At 37.5% G+C, this 19,373-nt stretch overlaps 1 protein-coding gene across 4 annotated transcripts in view; it reads left to right on the top strand.

Moving 5' to 3' along the window:
• usp2.L (ubiquitin specific peptidase 2 L homeolog) overlaps positions 1-19,373 on the top strand; it is a 53,538-nt gene extending 34,165 nt beyond the window's left edge. For 3 of the 4 annotated variants that reach the window (XM_018225779.2, XM_018225778.2, XM_041569235.1), the window contains exons 3-13: positions 9,939-9,989; positions 10,076-10,196; positions 10,369-10,480; positions 11,058-11,168; positions 13,288-13,352; positions 14,862-14,965; positions 15,611-15,691; positions 16,681-16,759; positions 17,223-17,330; positions 17,769-17,889; positions 18,388-19,373. In XM_018225779.2, the coding sequence (XP_018081268.1) occupies positions 9,939-9,989; positions 10,076-10,196; positions 10,369-10,480; positions 11,058-11,168; positions 13,288-13,352; positions 14,862-14,965; positions 15,611-15,691; positions 16,681-16,759; positions 17,223-17,330; positions 17,769-17,889; positions 18,388-18,475 (1,041 nt within the window). In that variant the 3' untranslated portion in view covers positions 18,476-19,373. Of the gene's footprint in view, positions 1-5,902; positions 6,885-9,938; positions 9,990-10,075; positions 10,197-10,368; positions 10,481-11,057; positions 11,169-13,287; positions 13,353-14,861; positions 14,966-15,610; positions 15,692-16,680; positions 16,760-17,222; positions 17,331-17,768; positions 17,890-18,387 lie in introns of those variants that run through there. The other variant, XM_018225780.2, reaches the window with a different exon arrangement.

Consider the following 19,373-nt stretch of genomic DNA (forward strand, 5'->3'; position numbering starts at 1 on the left):
AGTTACGCCTGGCACAACTACGAATCTTAGTGAATTTGCCCCATTGTACCCAGGAATGTCGGCGTTCTATTAAAAACTCTATAAAACCTTGTTTAAACTGCCAAATACAAGAAGGTGACATTTTAGTCCATAGAATACTGCAATTTACAAACCAGCCAGGTCTGTTTTTCAACTTTGTTCATTTAAGGACTAGTTCCGCAAAGAAGCTGGTTTCCCATCAGTAGTCTGAACTTTGTTCTTATCTCGAATACCATTCCACATAGTGTCTGTCATAATGCATCCAGTCCAGTGATTGGTTATGTACCTAAGTGCAAGATTAGAATGTACTGCTGCAGTAACTTGAAGCATTCAGTGTTCACAATCACTCATCATAAACACATTAATACAGCATTATATAGTTATTACCCCTATTGCAAAATATAAGGATATTCGAAGTCACCATGACTACATAAAAGCAGTACTTTTTTATAGTGCACATTTTTTTTAATAAAAAACAAACAAACAAAACAAGGCAGTCATAATTATTCACAGTAGTTTAAGTTTATGTTATCCCCCCCCTTGACATCACCAAGTTTAATACACAATATGTCAGCTTACAGAGTGTCTTCATGGTCCCCACACCATGGGCCCCCAAAATTTATTGAATTTAGAACCAACTACCTGTAATTCATAGTTCAGCATAGTTAGGGGGAGGTCATCATCTACCAACTACTGCCAGATGTCTGTTGTGGGGAGAGAGTTGCCCATACATTGCATAAGGCTTTCCTTTTTGACATAAAACATGAGGGAGTCTGAGCCTAGCTATGGTAGTAGTTATCTCCTCAATCACTCCTAGTAGACAGATAACAGGATCTAATATGTGAAGCGTGCCCAGGTTGTTGGCCAAGACACCAATTACTTGTGCCCAGAATCAAAATATAGGGGGGACAAGCACATATCACTGTGGAGAAAGTCTGCTTTAGTACTGCCACACATAGGGCACATGCACAAGTCTGATTGCCAATTAGTCTTTGAAGTTTGAGGGAGATCAGTGTTTTTTATTGAATGAGCCTATCTTGTATCGACATGAGAAACCTATAACCAGTATCTACTTCTTTTTCCCATTGGTCCTGAGCCAGTCCCAGAATCCAGAGCCACCAGCCATAATTAATAGGCACTGTTGAATTGGGATTTGTAACCTATTATTATATCAGCATAAAGTATAGACAGTAGCTTTCCCGGGTTTGGAGAATGTATGGTGTCTTTCCAGGTAAAGGGGTTGTTCATCTTCAAACAACCAGTTGTTTTCAGATAGATCACCAGAAGTAATGACTTTTTTCTAATTACTTTACTCTATTTTCATTGTGTCACCGTTTTTCTAATATTGAAGTGTAACGTGTCATTTTTCACCTTCTAAAGCAGCTCTGGGAGGGAGGGGTCGCCGACCCTGTAAACTGTTCTAAATTTATACATTTAGTTGATACATTACTTATCTTTGTCCCTGCTGAGCAGAATCTCTGGGTTTCATTACAGGCAGCTGTTATAATTGATACAATAGTTGCTAATACTCCAGAGATTCTACTGAGAAATGTATCAACTAAATGTTGCAAAATTGTTTATAGTCTGCACCTGAATTACTGAGCTGCCAGACTGAAACACCAGAGACAGGAACATTCAACTTTAAACTTAGATTTTGAAAAAACAGTAAACAATAAATAATGGAAAGTAATTGAAAAAAGTTTTTATTTCTGGGGAACAATCTGAAAACAACAGAACTAAAAAAAGTGTTTTAAGGCTGAGTACTTTTATACAGGTCATAGCAAAGTACAACAGGGGGTACTTATTATAATACACAAGTTTCAGTGAGTCACGTGACACACATTACATTACTAAGCCCTAATTATTACTGATGGCATTACAAAGCACTATTTATAAGGATATTATTTATAGGATATTCAGAGCTTTTGTATATTATACATATATAATAGGGATGCACCGAATCCAGTATTTGTTTCGGGATTCGGCCTTTTTCAGTAGGATTTGGATTCCGCCGAATCCTGCTGCCCGGCCGAACCGAATCCTCATTTGCATATGCAAATTAGGGGTGGGGAGGGAAATCTCGTGACTTTGTCACAAAACAAAGAAGTAAAAAATGTTTTCCCCTTGCATATGCAAATTATGATTCAGATTCGGTTCGGTATTCGGCTGAATCTTTCACGATGGATTTGGGGGTTCAGCGAATCCTAAATAGTGTATCGGTGCATCCCTAATATATATATATATATATATATATATATATATATATATATATATATATATATTTTATATTTGCCTTAAAGGATACTGCCATGGAAAAAAACATTTTTTCAAAATGAATCAGTTAATAGTGCTGCTCCAGCAGAATTCTGCACTGAAATCCATTTCTCAAAAGAGCAAACAGATTTTTTATATTCAATTTTGAAATCTGACATGGGGCTAGACAGATTGTCAATTTCCCAGCTGCCCCTGGTCATGTGACTTGTGCTCTGATAAACTTCAATCACTCTTTACTGCTGTACTGCAAGTTGGAGTGATATCACCCCCTCCCTTTCCCCCCAGCAGCCAAACAAAAGAACAATGGGAAGGTAACCAGATGACAGCTCCCTAACACAAGATAACAGCTTCCTGATAAATCTAAGAATAACACTCAAAAGTAAAAACCCATGTCCCACTGAGACACATTCAGTTACATTGAGAAGGAAAAACAGCAACCTGCCAGAAAGCATGGCACAGGTCACATGACCAGGGGCAGTCTGGAAATTGACAAAATGTTTAGCCCCATGTCAGATTTCAAAATTGAATATAAAAAAATCTGTTTGCTCTTTTGAGAAATGGATTCCAGTGCAGAAGTCTGCTGGAGTAGCACTATTAACTGGTGCATTTTGAAAAAAAACATGTTTTCTGATGACAGGATCCCTTTAACAACCAAATAAAGTGACAGTTTTTTGTGCACAAAAGTCTGCAATGTACAAACCAGCCAGAACTGCTTTTAGACTTTGTTCATTTAAGGACTAGTTCCTCAAAGAATAAAAAGCAGATAGGGCTAGTTTCCCATCAGTAGCCTAAACTTTGCCATCAAAACCGTTCCACATGGAGTCTGTAATTTAGAATTCAGTTCTGTACGTTAGTTCAGCCTATACTGTTGCAGTAACCTGAAGCATTGTGTTTATAATCACTCATCATCAACACATTAATAGAGAATTAGGCATTTAAAATAAATTACTTTACATAACATACTGGGAATCAAAACCTGCACACACATAATCGCTTTTACATGGAAGATGTACAGGAGATGAATCGGCCCCTATTTCCCGCTTTTTACTTGGAAATGGAATGGAAAAACAGCAATTTGGCAAAAGAAAAGTCCTTATAATAAAGTGTGTGGGGTTTTACACCCAAACTCTACTCAACACACATAAAGTTGCAGTTTCTATGAAAAGCAAATTTAAAAATGACTTGTAAAAATTTTATTTTTTCTTTGTTCAATTTATACTTAATCTTACATATTTTCACATAAATCATTTTAGTCTGAAACACAAGTGGCTTTGTTGAAATTCATTTTGGTTTATATGTGTTTTCATTTGCTAAAAGATTGTGAGACAAGATATAGTCTAGTATACAGGTATAGGATCCATTATATGTACGGAATGCTTGGGACCTGGGGTTTTTCAAATAATTTCTGTAATTTGGATTCCCAGGCCTAAAATCTGATAAAAAACATTTAAACATTAAATAAACCCAATAGGATTGTTTTGGCACCAATATGGATTCATGCAGCTTGCCATCAAGTACAAGGTAATGTTTATTACTGAGAAAAAGGAAATCATGTTTAAAAATTAGAATTATTAGCTTAGTTATGGAATCTATGGGAGATGGCCTTTGCAAAATTTGAAGCTTTTTGGATAATGGGTTTCTGGATAAGGGCTCCCATACCTGTACAGCAGTCTTTGGGTGGAATTAAACTCTATATACAAAGCTGTGCTGCTAATGATCTTCAACTCTCGTCATCCTTCTTTAGTTCCTAGTGGGTCTAGGACTATATGTGGTAGCATTATACCTTACCATGTACATTTTATATTATTAGAAATTTGAAATCCGTTTTTAAAAAGGATTACTTTTGCTGAAGGATGAAAATAGAAACATTACGTTTCAATTTTATTTCATAGTCACAGCGCAAGTTGGGTGCTGATTATCAAAAAAGTGTTCACGTGGAAGGTGTTCACAGGTCTGACTCCATTATCATGCTTAAATAGAAAGGCCAATGGCACATAGGAAATCTATCAGCTCCAAAACAATCAATTGTGTATTTTGGTGCTGATGTCTTATAGTTGTCCCCCTCTTATGTGTCAGACAGAGAACTTTACATTCAATAATATTAGGGGCAATGAGAGGTCGACAGAAGCATTTTGTATGCAGCTGTTTCTGTACCACTGGCCGAAACGGCTTCCCTCAAAGGCATAGGGGCACTTTACCGAATTACTAATGGGCGCAGGGGTAACTTCGCTAGCGAAAGAAACAGATGCTAGAGCTCATTCGCATTCTATCACCAGGCTAATTTTCCCTCTGTTGAATGGACGTTACTCTGCAAATTCACTAAGATGCAGATTTTATTGAACGTTACCTCTTTCGCCAAACTTGCCTTCACCAGCTCAGACCAGGCATGCAATGGAGTGCATAGATCTTCCTCAATTTTTAGTGGAAAATGTTTCTATGTCCCAAAAAACGCTGGAGTCTTTTCCTTTTTTCAGAGTGATAGCCTGCAAAAGTCCTTAAATTTTTTTTTGGGGTAACCGGGTTCCCCCATACATTTTCTAACATATGGAACATTAACTATACAGTGGGATCATGTGTAGGGCATTATAACAACTGTATTTTCTTTATTAAGGTTTCCTGGCCTTGTGTAATGTAATGTATTTGCTGCAACATATACGTCCATTCAACTTTACATTTCCCGCCGTATGCAAATTAGCCTGAGCGAAAACCTCTAACTAAGTTGCGCTAGGCAGAATTGAACGCTAGCGCATCTTCGCTTTGATTGCCGAAGTAATGCTAGCAAAAATTCGCCAGCATTCGGCGCCCTGGACGCAGCTTTGCATATTAGTAAATTAGCGTTGTTTGAGCAAATTTTCGCATGGTGAAATGTAAAGGTTGCAAAGCCGCCCCTGGCGAATTTTCGAATGTTAGCAAATTTCCCCCTAGTGATGTTAGGCTTCTGTGTGGCTGCTTGTCTATAAAAGTTCCGTACTACCGTCAAATAATTGTGCTTGTGCTGATGTTGCTTATAGACACGGTGTAGAAATCAGCATGTAGTGTTCAGCATGTAGTGTAATTTCTTATTGATAAGCTCTTTGTTACTGGATTGGTTTAGAACTCCTTTTATGCTATAAGTTACAAGTGAGGACCAAACAAATGTCTGTGCCATAGCAATGAGGATGGTGATACATGTATAATATTAATTATTAGTATTAATAGTCTATATGTGCATATAGCCATAAGCTGGCCATACAAGTACTATTAATATTGTATGAAATTACATTTTTCAGTAGAATGTATATTGAAAGTTTGTCAGTTGGGCAGTTTGGAAAATGTTTTAGCCTGCATGATACATTATGGGGTGTGTATGCCTATGGTTAGGCATTGATCATGAGTATTGATCTTATGTCTTTTCTTAAATTTCTTGTGTAAAACTGCAGTTTTAGGATTTTAACCGTGAGATATGGCAACTACAGCTTCATTGAACATGTTGCTTGGATTTCTCACAGAGGAAAACCTGTAGGCAATATATATTTTGTGTATTGCTACAAGTGTATATTTGAGACCTTCAGAATTGAATATTTCATATTAAGAGTCACAATTGTAGCACTTTATTAGATCTCTGCAGGTGGCTGGTACAAATAATTGATTTCATGGGTGAACTGGTGGAATTTTGGAATAGAACAATAGATGATATTGCACCAGTGCTCACCACTTTTCCAGTCACTGTTTAAAAGTCAAAAGATTCTGATGCAATGTGACTAACTGACAGAGAAGGATACAATAGTTATATAGGGGAGACTGTGACATTCTGGGTGAGACCTTTGATAACTGTGGACAAAGGATATGCTGGTACAAGATTTTTCCAAAACATGCTGCTTAATCTCTGTCAACATTTGCATTTTTTTTCCCTACCTATTCTTTTATTATTATTATATTTGATCTGATTTCTTTTCTTCCTGAAATTTAAATATTCTTTTATTCTTGGCTTCATTGGGAACAACAATTAAGTAGGTTTGTGTCCTGTGGCACTAGCACAGACACACACACACACACACACGAATACACCTCTATGTCATGACTAAGCAGGTGACACACCTCCCAGGGAGAGATCACTATGTGCTCAGTATGTATTTCTAGTCCTCCCACCTGACGTCAGGAACTTGTCAAATTCCACATGCAGCCGTCTCCTCCTGCTGAGGCAGTCATATCTGGAGGGAAGGCAGGTCAGTCTGTTCCTCTTCGAAAAAACAGGGTTACTGATCTGTTTCTCTGAGGCCAGCAGAAATCAGTAGCACTAAGAATAGGATAATACATCTTAATATTATTTCAAGAAAAGCTTCTGAAATCAAATCTGCACAGATATAAAGTAATCTCCTAGAGCCAGCTTCAATGCAGAACCAGGATTAGTTCATTTCCTAGAGTACGGACCAAGACATAACCAGGAATAATCCAGAAGCTGGAATTCATCAGAGCATTTCATCAGCCTTACCAAATTCACAATGCGTTCCCACACTCTAAGAATACATGGCATGGGTGCCGGCAGGGAGCACCAAATACCTGGGACAGTCATACTATCCAGCATTATGGATTTCATACTCCACAGAGCAAAGGTAAGATACCTACATACATAATGGGCTAAAAGACAGAAGATTCGATGAGATGAGACTATCCACAGAATATGGGAATAGTTGCTGGGAAAGAGACAGCTGCATTCATAATTACAAAGTCAAACAAAATGTGCAAGGTCAGAGTTTAAACTTTGTACACTAATGGGCATATTTATTATGTTATGTAAGACGAAATTCGCAGGAAAAACGGAGTGTAAAGCTGTGTAAAATAAATAGCTAATTTATCAAGGTGTGTTATATTTGACACCATGCAAACACCGTTATTTTACGTTGTTTCCTGCAGAAGTCACTGTAAGAATAAAAAGCATAAAAACGGTACGCCGTTTTTTATTCTGTTTTTTACACTGCAAAGTCTGACCATGTGTGGTGAATTATCCTGCTGTTTTTTACACCCCATAATATATATGCCCCTCTACGTAGACTCTCTGCTTATGTGCAATCTGCGTCATCCACGGGCCTCCCATGTGTTCAGAAGTTAAAGGGCATTGCCCTTTAATGTCTGAACACATGGTGAGGCCCGTGAATCATGCAGATTAGCCGGCAACATATTTATTTTGGTAAGGGAATTAACATCAGTTTCAGAGTGCAACAGTTTCTAATAAAGCCAGCAGTCACTTAATGCTTTCCTGCACAGCCAATTTGCGTCCCTTCGAGCAAGTGATTGGCATGTAGAAATGTTTCTCTCTGCAACAGAAACATGAATTCAATCAAGTGGCAAAGTAGATTTTGAGTCCATTGTATGTAGTGCCATGGTCTTTAAGGAGATCAGTGAATGTCACCAAGTTGTTACCATTCTGTAGTAAATGTTGCATATGACAGTCACCTGTAAAGCTGACAACACTTAGATGGCAAGCTCTACTAGGTACTACTAGTCCTACTACAACAAGGCACTTTATGTATATTTATTCTTATATGTTTTATTTGTTGCAGTGCTTGTTACCCGGTGTGTACTAGACTACATTGTAAGATTGTACAGCACTGCATATCCACATAGGGCTTTATAAATAAAGTCATACATACTGTATATGGAGTTATAGAGAAACTTTCCTAAGAATTGAAATGCTTCAAAATATTTGCAAAAAACAATAGATAACTGAGTTGAAATTGAAATTGCCTTATTTAGAAATTATGTTTTCCCAGGAAAATCAGGACAGGTTGGGTGGTTGGGAAGCTATGCTATCAATGCTGCACCTGGTCCAAGGTCAGATCTGCTTCCTCACTTCCTGCAGAGAAGGACCCAGTGAGCTCTTGTGAATGTGTTGTAATTTAGTAACTGGCTCACAAAAATGGCCTGCATGCACAGTGCCTCTGGCATTATTGTATATGGGAAGGCTGTAGTTTAATAAAAATTGCAGGTATGCATGGATCCAGTTACTGCATAAACCATCTGATGAGTGATGTGTAGGTAATATATAACCCATGAAGAAGTCGCAACCATATTGTATTAACCAATCTGTGCAGTAATTATGCAGAGAATATGAAAAAGTGGGATTTTACAACCATGAAACACTGGGCCCTGGTGCCAATCTCTACTAAGTTTTGTGAAATATTTCAAAATTGCAATTTGCCTCAGAAAATCCTTATCATCCGAGCAACCTTCTCAAGCTTTGGACTCTGTGACCCTGTCAAATACTTGCCAGGACCAGCTAATTCCGGTTTGCACATCTGAAGTGCAGCATAACCCTAACCAGGCTAGGTTCTTTTCTTCACATCTGAAGTGAAACTGGGATACTGGTAGGAGGTGGGAGGGAACAAGCCTGGAGATTATCAGAGCAAGAGTTAACCTCTGCTGCACAGTGCCACAAATAAATCACGTTTCCCGGGTTCAGCTCTGAAGAGAAATTCTCAGTTGACAGAATAGTGTACACATGGCAGGCGTACAAGCCTGTAGAACAATGTATGAATGCAAATGAATGAGACCGGCAAAGCACTGACTGCCAGAAGTCCAAAGCCCCCTCCCCCACTGCTCAGAATATCTGCAGGGGAATGGCTGGCAGTTCAGATCAGTCAGGTTATGGCTGCATAGCTGCATTCATTCATTCACTTACATGTGAATGTAGCTAAACCAGCCTCTTATGTTCTCATTCATTGCAGTGCCTTCTTAGCCAGCACCACCCATGTTCCTTTCTGGGGTATTTCAAAGCAACATCTTATTACCATTTACAAGGTTAAAAAGCCTTTAGCAGCCAGGGGAGAAGGAATTCTTGGAATTCTTGGCTGACACTACAATCAGGCCACCACTTAACTCCCTACTCACGTCACTGTGCTCACTGGCTCTTACTTTATCTGATCATTATATGTCTGCCTGCATTTGACAAAATCATGTCTGTAAAAGGCTCAGAATAATTTAGTTTAGTTTCTCCTGCTGGTGTGAATGTTTTCTTCTTTTGAATAAAGGAAAAACTATGTTGATAAACCAAAACACATATTTATGTACCAAAACTTAGGCTAAATTATTATTCCACAAGTGGATTGTTTCGCCCCACTTCCTGTATTGTGCTAGTGCTGGATCTTTTAGGTTCTCTCCAGGAGAAATAAGAGAGACACCAGTTCACCTTTGTGGGATAGGTAGGCCACAGCTTTATTCAAGATAACATTAACCATGTCCTTGCAATTAATTATTTTGACCTTAAGAAAACATAGATCTTACATTGCTCTCTATAAACAATCAACCAATGGCAGCCCATCAGCAAGTTATTGAGATGAAAAGTACAGGATACCATACATCTAAACCCATGACTATGAGACAAATCCCAACCGCCAACATAATAAATAATTGCAAATGTGCATTTAACAATGCATAATAATGTAATTCTCTTATCTCTATTGCCAGAGTGTAATAACATATTTTTCAGCATATTTCAGCTATGTACAAGAACTACCGCAGGGGAGAGGAAACCTCCTTCTCTGGGAAGCCTGCATTACATACTGCTGAAAATATTACAGTTTTGCTCAATTTTTCCTGATGTCACCTAATCTTGCGAATCCTTTTATGGGCCCCTAGCTAAGATAGTAACACCTTTCTTTGTTTTGCAGTCCTCCAAACATGTACAGGGTCTGGTTGGCCTTCGGAATCTTGGTAATACGGTAAGTCTGTTTTTTGTTTAACATTGGCTTGTGCATACCAGTTTCTCTGCATCTCTCTTACCTCTGCTTTATTTTTTTCACCCCAGTGTTTTATGAACTCCATACTTCAGTGTTTGAGCAATACCAAGGACCTAAGAGATTATTGTCAGCAGAATTCATATCGACGAGATCTGAGCTCAAAAAAATGTAATACTGCAATAATGGAAGGTAAGAGATTTTTAAATATAAGCACTAAAAATGTACAGTGCAAAGAACCGGGTGAATGGCAATATAAAACACACAATCACCATATCACATTGATACAAAAACATGAACTGATAAAAGACCACTGAAGAATTGGAGATATGCATTATGACTGAATTGATTCTTTTTATTCCAGAATTTGCACGTTTGCTCCAGGCAATTTGGACTAGTTCAGCCAATGAAGTGGTGAGCCCATCTGAGTTCAAAACCCAGATACAGAGATATGCACCTCGCTTCATGGGATATAAGTAAGCAAACTCAATGTTTTTCTATAGTCTGTTTTTTTTTTTGGCTGATGCTAGTTACAAACTCTTTTCAAACTGTCAACCATTTAATCCAGAAGACTAGTTTACCTACCTACCATTTGTTAATTTTATATTATACAAACCCATATGTAAGAGAGTAAACTTTTGACACTAATTGCCATTTGGTTTGTGTAAATTGGACCAGATTCAATGAGAAAAACGTATCTTTTGGTTTATCACTTAAGGTAGATAAGGTTAAGTAATGGTGGGTCAGGGTGAGGTGTAATCTTATTTTAGGCATGGTCAAAAGTGGCCAGAGATTTCAATTGGGAATGTTAACAGGCATGAGAAAAAATGTTAGCATTTAGCCACATAGCCAGGAAACATGTCATTCCTCTTGATAGCTATTGCTGATAGTTTCTCTCTTCATTTTAGCTTTAACAATTTATTAAGGGGTCTATTTATCATGCTTTGTAAAAAGTGTAGCAAAGAATCACTGGTAATGTTGCCCAAAGAACTGCGTTTGAATCAAAGTAAAACCTGTGACTACATTTCGCTTTTTGTCTGTTCATTTACACAGCCAGCAAGACGCTCAGGAGTTTCTACGATTTCTCTTGGACGGTTTACACAATGAGGTCAACAGGGTGACAGTCAAACCAAGACCTTCCAGCCAAGATTTGGACCATATGCCGTGAGTATTGATTATATGTAATCAAGAGAAAGTAGAGTTCTTAGTACATGTGCAAACTACATTAATTGAGTGTTCCTGGTTGTCTGGCTTGATTTTACCACTCAAATTCGACTGCCTTTACATGCAAACTGAACACTAACACTTTTGGGGGCTGATTAATTTCGAATTAATCTCGACTCCCTTCCACGAATTGAACTCATTTATCAATAATTTTTCTTGAAAAAAACATGGAGACCAAATCGAACATTAATTTGTATTGCACAATTGACTCTCCAAAAACTTGTTTTTTATTGAATATTTGCTGCGAAAACTTTTATCAGATTGTCGGACAAAACCCTGACTTTATTGGATTATTGAGTGCAGATCATGATTTCAAGAAACAACATCAGGGACATCTGCCATTCATTTCTACGTGACCTCAACAGGTTTCGATAGCATATTTTCAGATTTTGAGCAGCTTTGGGGTATAATAAATCTCTAAGAATTTGAGGTTTTTTTCCATGGGGAGTTTTCCCCTTAAAGACCTCTACCAGAAAAAAATAGAGGTTTAATAAGTAGGCCCCTTGGGCTCTGCTTAGGTCTTAGATTCAGCTTTCTGTAACTTCATTCATTCCAGCCACTGGAAAACCCGGAAAAACCTCTAAGGGTGAGATTTGCAGTAGTCCATGTGTAGAACATTATGTTTGTACAGGTATAGGATCCCCCTATCCGGAAACCCGATATCCAGAAAGCTCCGAATTATGGAATGGCTGTCTCCCATAGACTCCATTTTATCCAAATAATCCAAATTTTTAAAAATGGTTTCCTTTTTCTCTGTAATAATAAAACAGTAGCTTGTACTTGATCCCAACTAAGATATAATTAATTCTTATTGGAAGCGAAACCAGCCTATTGGGTTTATTTAATGTTTAAATGAATTTCTAGTAGACTTAAGGCATGAAAACCCAATTTACGGAAAGATCCGTTATCCGGAAAACCCCAGGTCCCGAGCATTCTGGATAACAGGTCCCATACCTGCATATCTACCTGTGGGATTGGAACCCTAGGTAATGGACAACATATTTTCTGGGTCAAATTTCAGATATACCCCATTTTCATTGTGGCTGATCACTGCTGGTGCACCCAGACTATAGGTTAATTAAACAAATCTATTGGGGGTGCACAATGCATAACCATATAGTTTAATCAGCATCTGCAAAAGTATATTAACTTCCCTGACAGTGAGGTTGCTTAAAACAAGCATACATACTGTATAAAAGAATTGGCCCTTTAAGCCTGCAGTGAAATATTGTATATATACATATGTGAGAAATCTTTTCTCAGTTTGACCTTGTCAGCAAATATTTCTGTTGTGTAGAGAACGTCCTTGGGAAATCAGCTTTCCAAAACAAGTTGAAACCTGGAGTCCTTCCAGATGCCAGGTTTCATCACAGCCCTACCATAGTAATTAAGTGAATCATTCTTTATTATGTAACTGTATTTACATGTTATTACATTCTATAATCACATGAATTGTAGGACACTTCTTCTTGTTGCTAAAACAAACATACCCATTTGCTTCATAACGTCAAATGAAACCAAAACATCACAACCCTCCTTTGCTCATTCTCACAAATACACATATTTAAGTTTGTTTCCTTTTAGTTGTATCATTGACCTTAACATTTAGATTAGAAGAAAGGAATTTTCAACTTCAACATAACAGAGTTTTGGCCACAAGAGGGGTAAATTCATTTTATGCCCAAGTGAAGACAGGAGGGCCATGCATAATGCCAGATTTAAATTTATCTAAATTTCAAAATTCCCCATAGACTTTTATTAAGTTTGCATGAGATAACTAGAGATCAAATTGAATCTGGCCCATAGTGAAATATTGGCGGCGATGGCATTCCTCTGTGTATCACTGTATTGACTGCAAGTTTAACTGAAAATGAATTTGCCTTGAAAAAGACAGAGTGCCCCAATCATGCCAGATTAAATAGCACCAAAAATCACTATCGTACTATGAAGATTATTAGAATTTTTATATTATCAGTTTAGATTTTCACACGGGGAATAAATATTTTGTTTGTTTTCTTCACTATATACATTTACATCTTCCCCCACCTTCTCCTTTCAGTGACTCTGAGAAAGGCAAAAAGATGTGGAAGCGATATCTGGAGAGGGAAGACAGCAGAATAGTGGGTAAGTTGTGCTTAACATCGCTTAAACTTACTGCTTCAGTAGGCTTGGATGTTAAAAAAACTGTAGTAAGGGGATGCCTTACATGATGTTAAAACTTAATACAGGCATGTGGATCAGTTATCTAGAAAACCATTATGGAGATCCAAATTACATAGAGCACTTCATCTGGAAAATCCCAGGTCCCAAGCATTCTGGATAATAGCTCCCATATCTGTATTAAAATACTGAGTAATAAGGAAACAAATATTGTGATTAATCTGACCTACATACACATAGCATCTTTCATAACATGCTTGCTATCTTTTGGTGTGAACCCAGAAGAAGAAGATTTGTGTATGATGATTTTTCATGTAAACGGGTGTACAGCAGAATGAATGTATATTACATTTTTTTTTTTTTTTGTATAATAATTTTTATTGTTTTCCAGAAAGAAAAGGGGGAGGGGATACAGAAAAGAAAGGGAGCGGGGAGGAGTGGGGGAAGGTACACACAATATATTACATTTCTGTTTTTAGATTAGGTCTCTGTGTGTATCAAGTTGTACCTTTAGTTAAGACATATAAAAGTAATGGTATTCTCTATTTTGTCTATACAAATAGAGAATAAAAAGTATTTTGTCTAATATTATTATATCTAATAAAGAAATAACATAGCATCATATAGGGATGCACCTAATCCAGGATTCGGTTCGGTATTTGGTCAGGATTCTGCCTTTTTCAGCAGGATTCGGATTTGACCAAATCCTTGTGTTTGGCAAACTGAATCCGAATCCTTAAAATCACATGACTTTTCGTCACAAAGCAAGAAAGTAAACATTTTTTGCATGGTTTGGTATTCAAACAAATCTTTCACAAAGGGTTCAGGGGTTTGCCTGAATCCCAAAATAATAGAATCAGTTCATCCCTAGAATTATATCTAATTGTATTCATGATAAAATACTTTTAAGTGATAGAACAAGATATGCTCATATAACTGGAACATTTGCTTTGAAGTCATTCCCGTTTCTGAGAACTGAGGATTTTTAACCTCTAAAATGTCTGAGAAGCCACAGCAATGTTAAAAAATCAAGCTTAGTGCAGTCCTGTATAAAAGTTAAAAATAGCAAAATGGCTTCAGTCCTCTGGATGCTATAATCGAAAGTCTTTCCAATGATCTCATCCAAACAGTTAGAAGACTAATACAAAGTTAAATACCACAAAGACGAATTCCCGGCCTTACACCCATGTATAACTAAAAGTAACATGCCAAAAAAATCCATCAGGGACTTAGACCTTAAAGATAGACAGATACCGTGCGAGTAAAGGTGAACAGGAAACGTAGTATTCATTTTATAATAAGTATATAAAAATGAAGCTCACAATAGTTTACAAGAACCAAATGTTACATTTCTCTTTTAACTTGCCTAGGATTTTAAGGGCATGTTTATCAAAAAGTGGAAATTTGGTTTCCTCTACGGCTTCACTTGAATCCCAATTTCTTATCTCTATGAATATTCTCTCCCAATTACAGAACTGTTTGTTGGCCAGCTGAAGAGTTCCCTTACCTGCACAGACTGCGGATACTGCTCAACTGTTTTTGACCCTTTTTGGGACCTCTCACTTCCAATAGCTAAGGCAAGTTCCTCTTTCATGCACAAAAAAATCTATTTGCATCCATGTAGGCAACCTCTTTATTGCAACTAGAACTCACTTCAGTTTGTGTTTAAACTTTGCAAAAATCTATGGAATAGAGTCTCGTAACTGGAGGGATTTTCCTATATTAATACTAGCTAACAGCTAGATGTTGCTTATGCTAAAGCTGTAAATGAATAGCTCCAAAGATGAGTCAAGTAAATGTCCATTTTAATTTACTTTGCTACTAATGCATTCAAGTATAGTTCTTACGGTCCATTCCTGTAAGGGTTTGTTTTACTACAAAATACAGCTCAAATTATCAGTGCAACAATATAATTCAGATGGAAATTAAATCTTGGCTCTACTTCCCAACCCTACTTACTATCATATTAAAAGTTCAATCCCAATTTGCTGACCTTAACATTTAAATTTTTCATCTTTTCTATATGTTCTTATTATTTGCATCTCAGGCTTACTGTGCAGACTTTAATCATTTTATGTTCTCTAAGCGTATAGTGTCAGGCTTCAATAATAAAATATTTTCAATTTCTTTAAAACAAAATGCCCAGAACAAAATATTATTCTCCACAGCAGAACCATTTTTATTTTACATCTGTATAAACTGCTTTTGTTCCCTTTCAACAGAAGAGTGCCTCTGAAGTATCCCTCGTGGACTGTATGCGCCTTTTTACTAAGGAAGATGTTTTAGACGGTGACGAAAAGCCAGTGAGTTTGCACATAGTTTCCCTTCCCACTGAATAGCCAAGTGTTCTCTCTAGGCTGGTAACAGTGGCAATTTCATGAAGCAGTCTCTAATTGGCAGTGAGTTTAATGGGATCCTGTCATCGGAAAACATGTTTTTTTCAAAACGCATCAGTTAATAGTGCTACTCCAGCAGAATTCTGCACTGAAATCCATTTCTCAAAAGAGCAAACAGATTTTTTTATATTCAATTTTGAAATCTGACATGGGGCTAGACATATTGTCAATTTCCCAGCTGCCCCTGGTCATGTGACTTGTGCCTGCACTTTAGGAGAGAAGTGCTTTCTGGCAGGCTGCTGTTTTTCCTTCTCAATGTAACTGAATGTGTCTCAGTGGGACATGGGTTTTTACTATTGAGTGTTGTTCATAGATCTACCAGGCAGCGGTTATCTTGTGTTAGGGAGCTGTTATCTGGTTACCTTCCCATTGTTCTTTTGTTTGGCTGCTGGGGGGAAAAGGGAGGCGGTTGATAACACTCCAACTTGCAGTACAGCAGTAAAGAATGATTGAAGTTAATCAGAGCACAAGTCACATGACTTGGGGCAGCTCGGAAATTGACAATATGTCTAGCCCCATGTCAGATTTCAAAATTGAATATAAAAAAATCTGTTTGCTCTTTTGAGAAATGGATTTCAGTGCAGAATTCTGCTGGAGCAGCACTATTAACTGATTCATTTTGAAAAGTATCCCTTTAAACACAATACCTTTCAAGTTGATTAGACATTCAGTGCAGATCTAAAGAGACTGAAGTCTTGGCTTTTCCAAAAGACTTTTTCTTGTTTTCATGTTCTGTAATAGTAACTAACTAACTTATGCTACGTATCGCAGCCATCGCTGTTTTTTTTGTTATACATGTATAAATATATGTACCTGCATACAGATATTGTAGAGTCTGCAGTTTCACAGCAGTTGCCTGTTTCTATGCATCTCTAAATCTAATTTTTTCCTTCCAGACATGCTGCAGATGTAAAGCTCGCAGAAGGTGCACAAAGAAATTCACCATCCAAAGATTTCCCAAAATTCTTGTGCTTCGTATCCTTCCAACTTAGTGTTTCTAAGGAATTCACATGACTGCACTCAAACATTTGTCATCTTTTAATTAAGTTACGTGCACAGGGCTTGAATTACAGTGCTTTTAGACTTGCTCCACTATAGTCAAGTCTTTCATGTTTTCTTTTCTATATACCTTTTTAAACGTTTTTAGTTTGTCTTCTTCCTCTGGATCTTAGTATTTGCCCATACAGCACACCAGTTGTTCTGGTTTATTGAAGTTTTGATGTAGGAGAACCCTCTTGTGTATATTTTATATGTAAACTTCTTTTAGATGTATACTTCGATCTAGATAGTCTTAGATAATTAGCCTTTCTTATTTTGGGCTTACCTTTTTTTGATCCTTGGTTAGTTTTCTTAACCTGTTTTGGAGCAAAGTCCCCATAAATATATATATATATCCATTTGCTCTGGTTTGTCCTCCTTGACTTACTCTCAAAATTAGATCTAAAGCGATTTTCTGAAGGACGCATCAGAAGTGGCAAACTCTCCACATTTGTCAATTTCCCTCTTAAAGACCTGGACCTGAGGGAATTCTCTTCAGAATCAAACCGTAAGTTAGACGCTATGTTTTTTATATATTTATATCTAAGCACAGGGGCAATATTAAGGCATGCACCTCCACCATTCCCCAATATAGGTGCCCCATAATGTCCCTGGTATAGTACCTAAAATCCACAATACCACCAATAATGTACCTCCACAATTTATATTGGCACAGTTGCCCATGTTTCAACATAAGAAGGTATATTTTGTGCTGTAACCACATAGATGAATAACCCCACAGATAAGAAGAAGAAGATGAGCAACCTGACCATTTACTGTTGTTGCCAGGATTTACTACATGGATTATGCTTTTATGCATAATACATTTTCATAAACTAGGGGACTTAAAAATATAAATCACATTTATGCCATTATTACTGATAGCTTTGTACTTACCAGACATACTGTATACATGGTTACATGTCTCTGAATTGCCTTGTTACAGCTCATGCAACATATAATCTCTATGCTGTGTCCAATCACTCTGGAACCACTATGGGAGGACATTACACAGCCTATTGCAAAAACCCAAGTAACGGAGAGTGGTATACATTTAATGATTCTAGGTAAGGAGTGCCCACATTTCTCATGTCTTCAACTCAAGACATACACCTGTCCTTTCTCCTCCTCTCCCCCTTATCTTATTTTTGCCTACTCTTCTGTCTATCCTCTACAGAAAACTTATCTAGAAAGATTAGCTAACAGATAACAGCATGGGTCATGATATTTAATGGAACTGTCATTCTGCTTAGCTCAAAAAAATGCCATTTGGGCGCTGTTCTGAGGGACTTTACCCAGAAGTAAAGCTTCAACTTACCATGTATAGTAAAAGAATGTGCATACAGATGAGTGCTATTTTTTGTGCTGGTTTGAAAATAGATTACACCTATAAACTGGTCATATTTTATCCCCTTTATCATGCTTCTTGGCACCCTTTTACTCTTTTCTCTGCCTTCCTAGAGATTTTCTGTCCTTCTTTAATTTTCACATTGCCTCTTCAATTGATTATTTCCTCTATTTAATCCCCATGACAGTTCTAACCAACTTATTTTACCCTCCTGCAGAGTCACTGCAATGTCTTCCAGTCAGGTCAAAAGTAGCGACGCCTATGTTTTATTCTACGAGCTGTCTGGTCCCTCATCCAGAATGTAGACTTGGAACTTAAGACCTTGCAAACCTGGAGAATTCAAGACCTTATCCATGCTGCAATATCTGGAGAGGACCTAACTGGGACACTCCATCTGCACTGAGCCACTTGACTATATTTTTTATACGATATTTTTAATTCCATAGTTTAAGTATGGAGTCAACAAAACCAGCATTTTATACGAAGCCATCATCTGCCTTACCTACCTAGCAAAAGGACTGGACCAGTGGGTTATTACCGGGTGATCACCTTAAGTATCAGAGCTTAATAAAGCTAGTCATAGATGCAAGGATACCAACATACAAAACGACAGTTCCTACAATTTCCTACGACAGTGTGGGGGAGTGTCCTGATATTTTTTTGTACCATGGTCGTTCAGTCGATCAGACAGGTTAAAAAACTTACAGTACATTGGCTAACAATAAGATCTCGGCATATACTGCAGATCTATCCCATATCAATGTGAGACTGTCATTATTATTTGTTAGACATAACTTTCGTATGATTGCTGTCTGTCAATTAATGGCCTGAGCATTGTGTGATTTGTTCTCTTTATTTTAGAATGGATGGTTAGTTGCAGGTCGGAAGATTGGCACGGACAATCATTCTTCCGACATAGGCTATAATCTGCATGTCTATGGCCATCTTAATGCAGGAAGAATGAATTGTGTTTTTCAGACTAGATTACGATCATGGTGCAGATCTGATGCTGGCAAGTGGTAGCACGGCTCAGTGTTTTTAGTCTTGCAGTGAAAGGTGCTGTAATAAAAATACGCTTCTCATTTATTATTGTTGAAAAATGGCAAAAGATAAAGTATCAGTTACACCAGTGATCCCCAACCAGTAGCTCGCGAGCAACATGTTGCTCTCCAACCCCTTGGATGTTGCTCCCAGTGGCCTTAA

Source organism: Xenopus laevis, chromosome 7L, assembly GCF_017654675.1.
Source record: "Xenopus laevis strain J_2021 chromosome 7L, Xenopus_laevis_v10.1, whole genome shotgun sequence".
In the NCBI taxonomy this organism is placed as follows: domain Eukaryota; kingdom Metazoa; phylum Chordata; class Amphibia; order Anura; family Pipidae; genus Xenopus; species Xenopus laevis.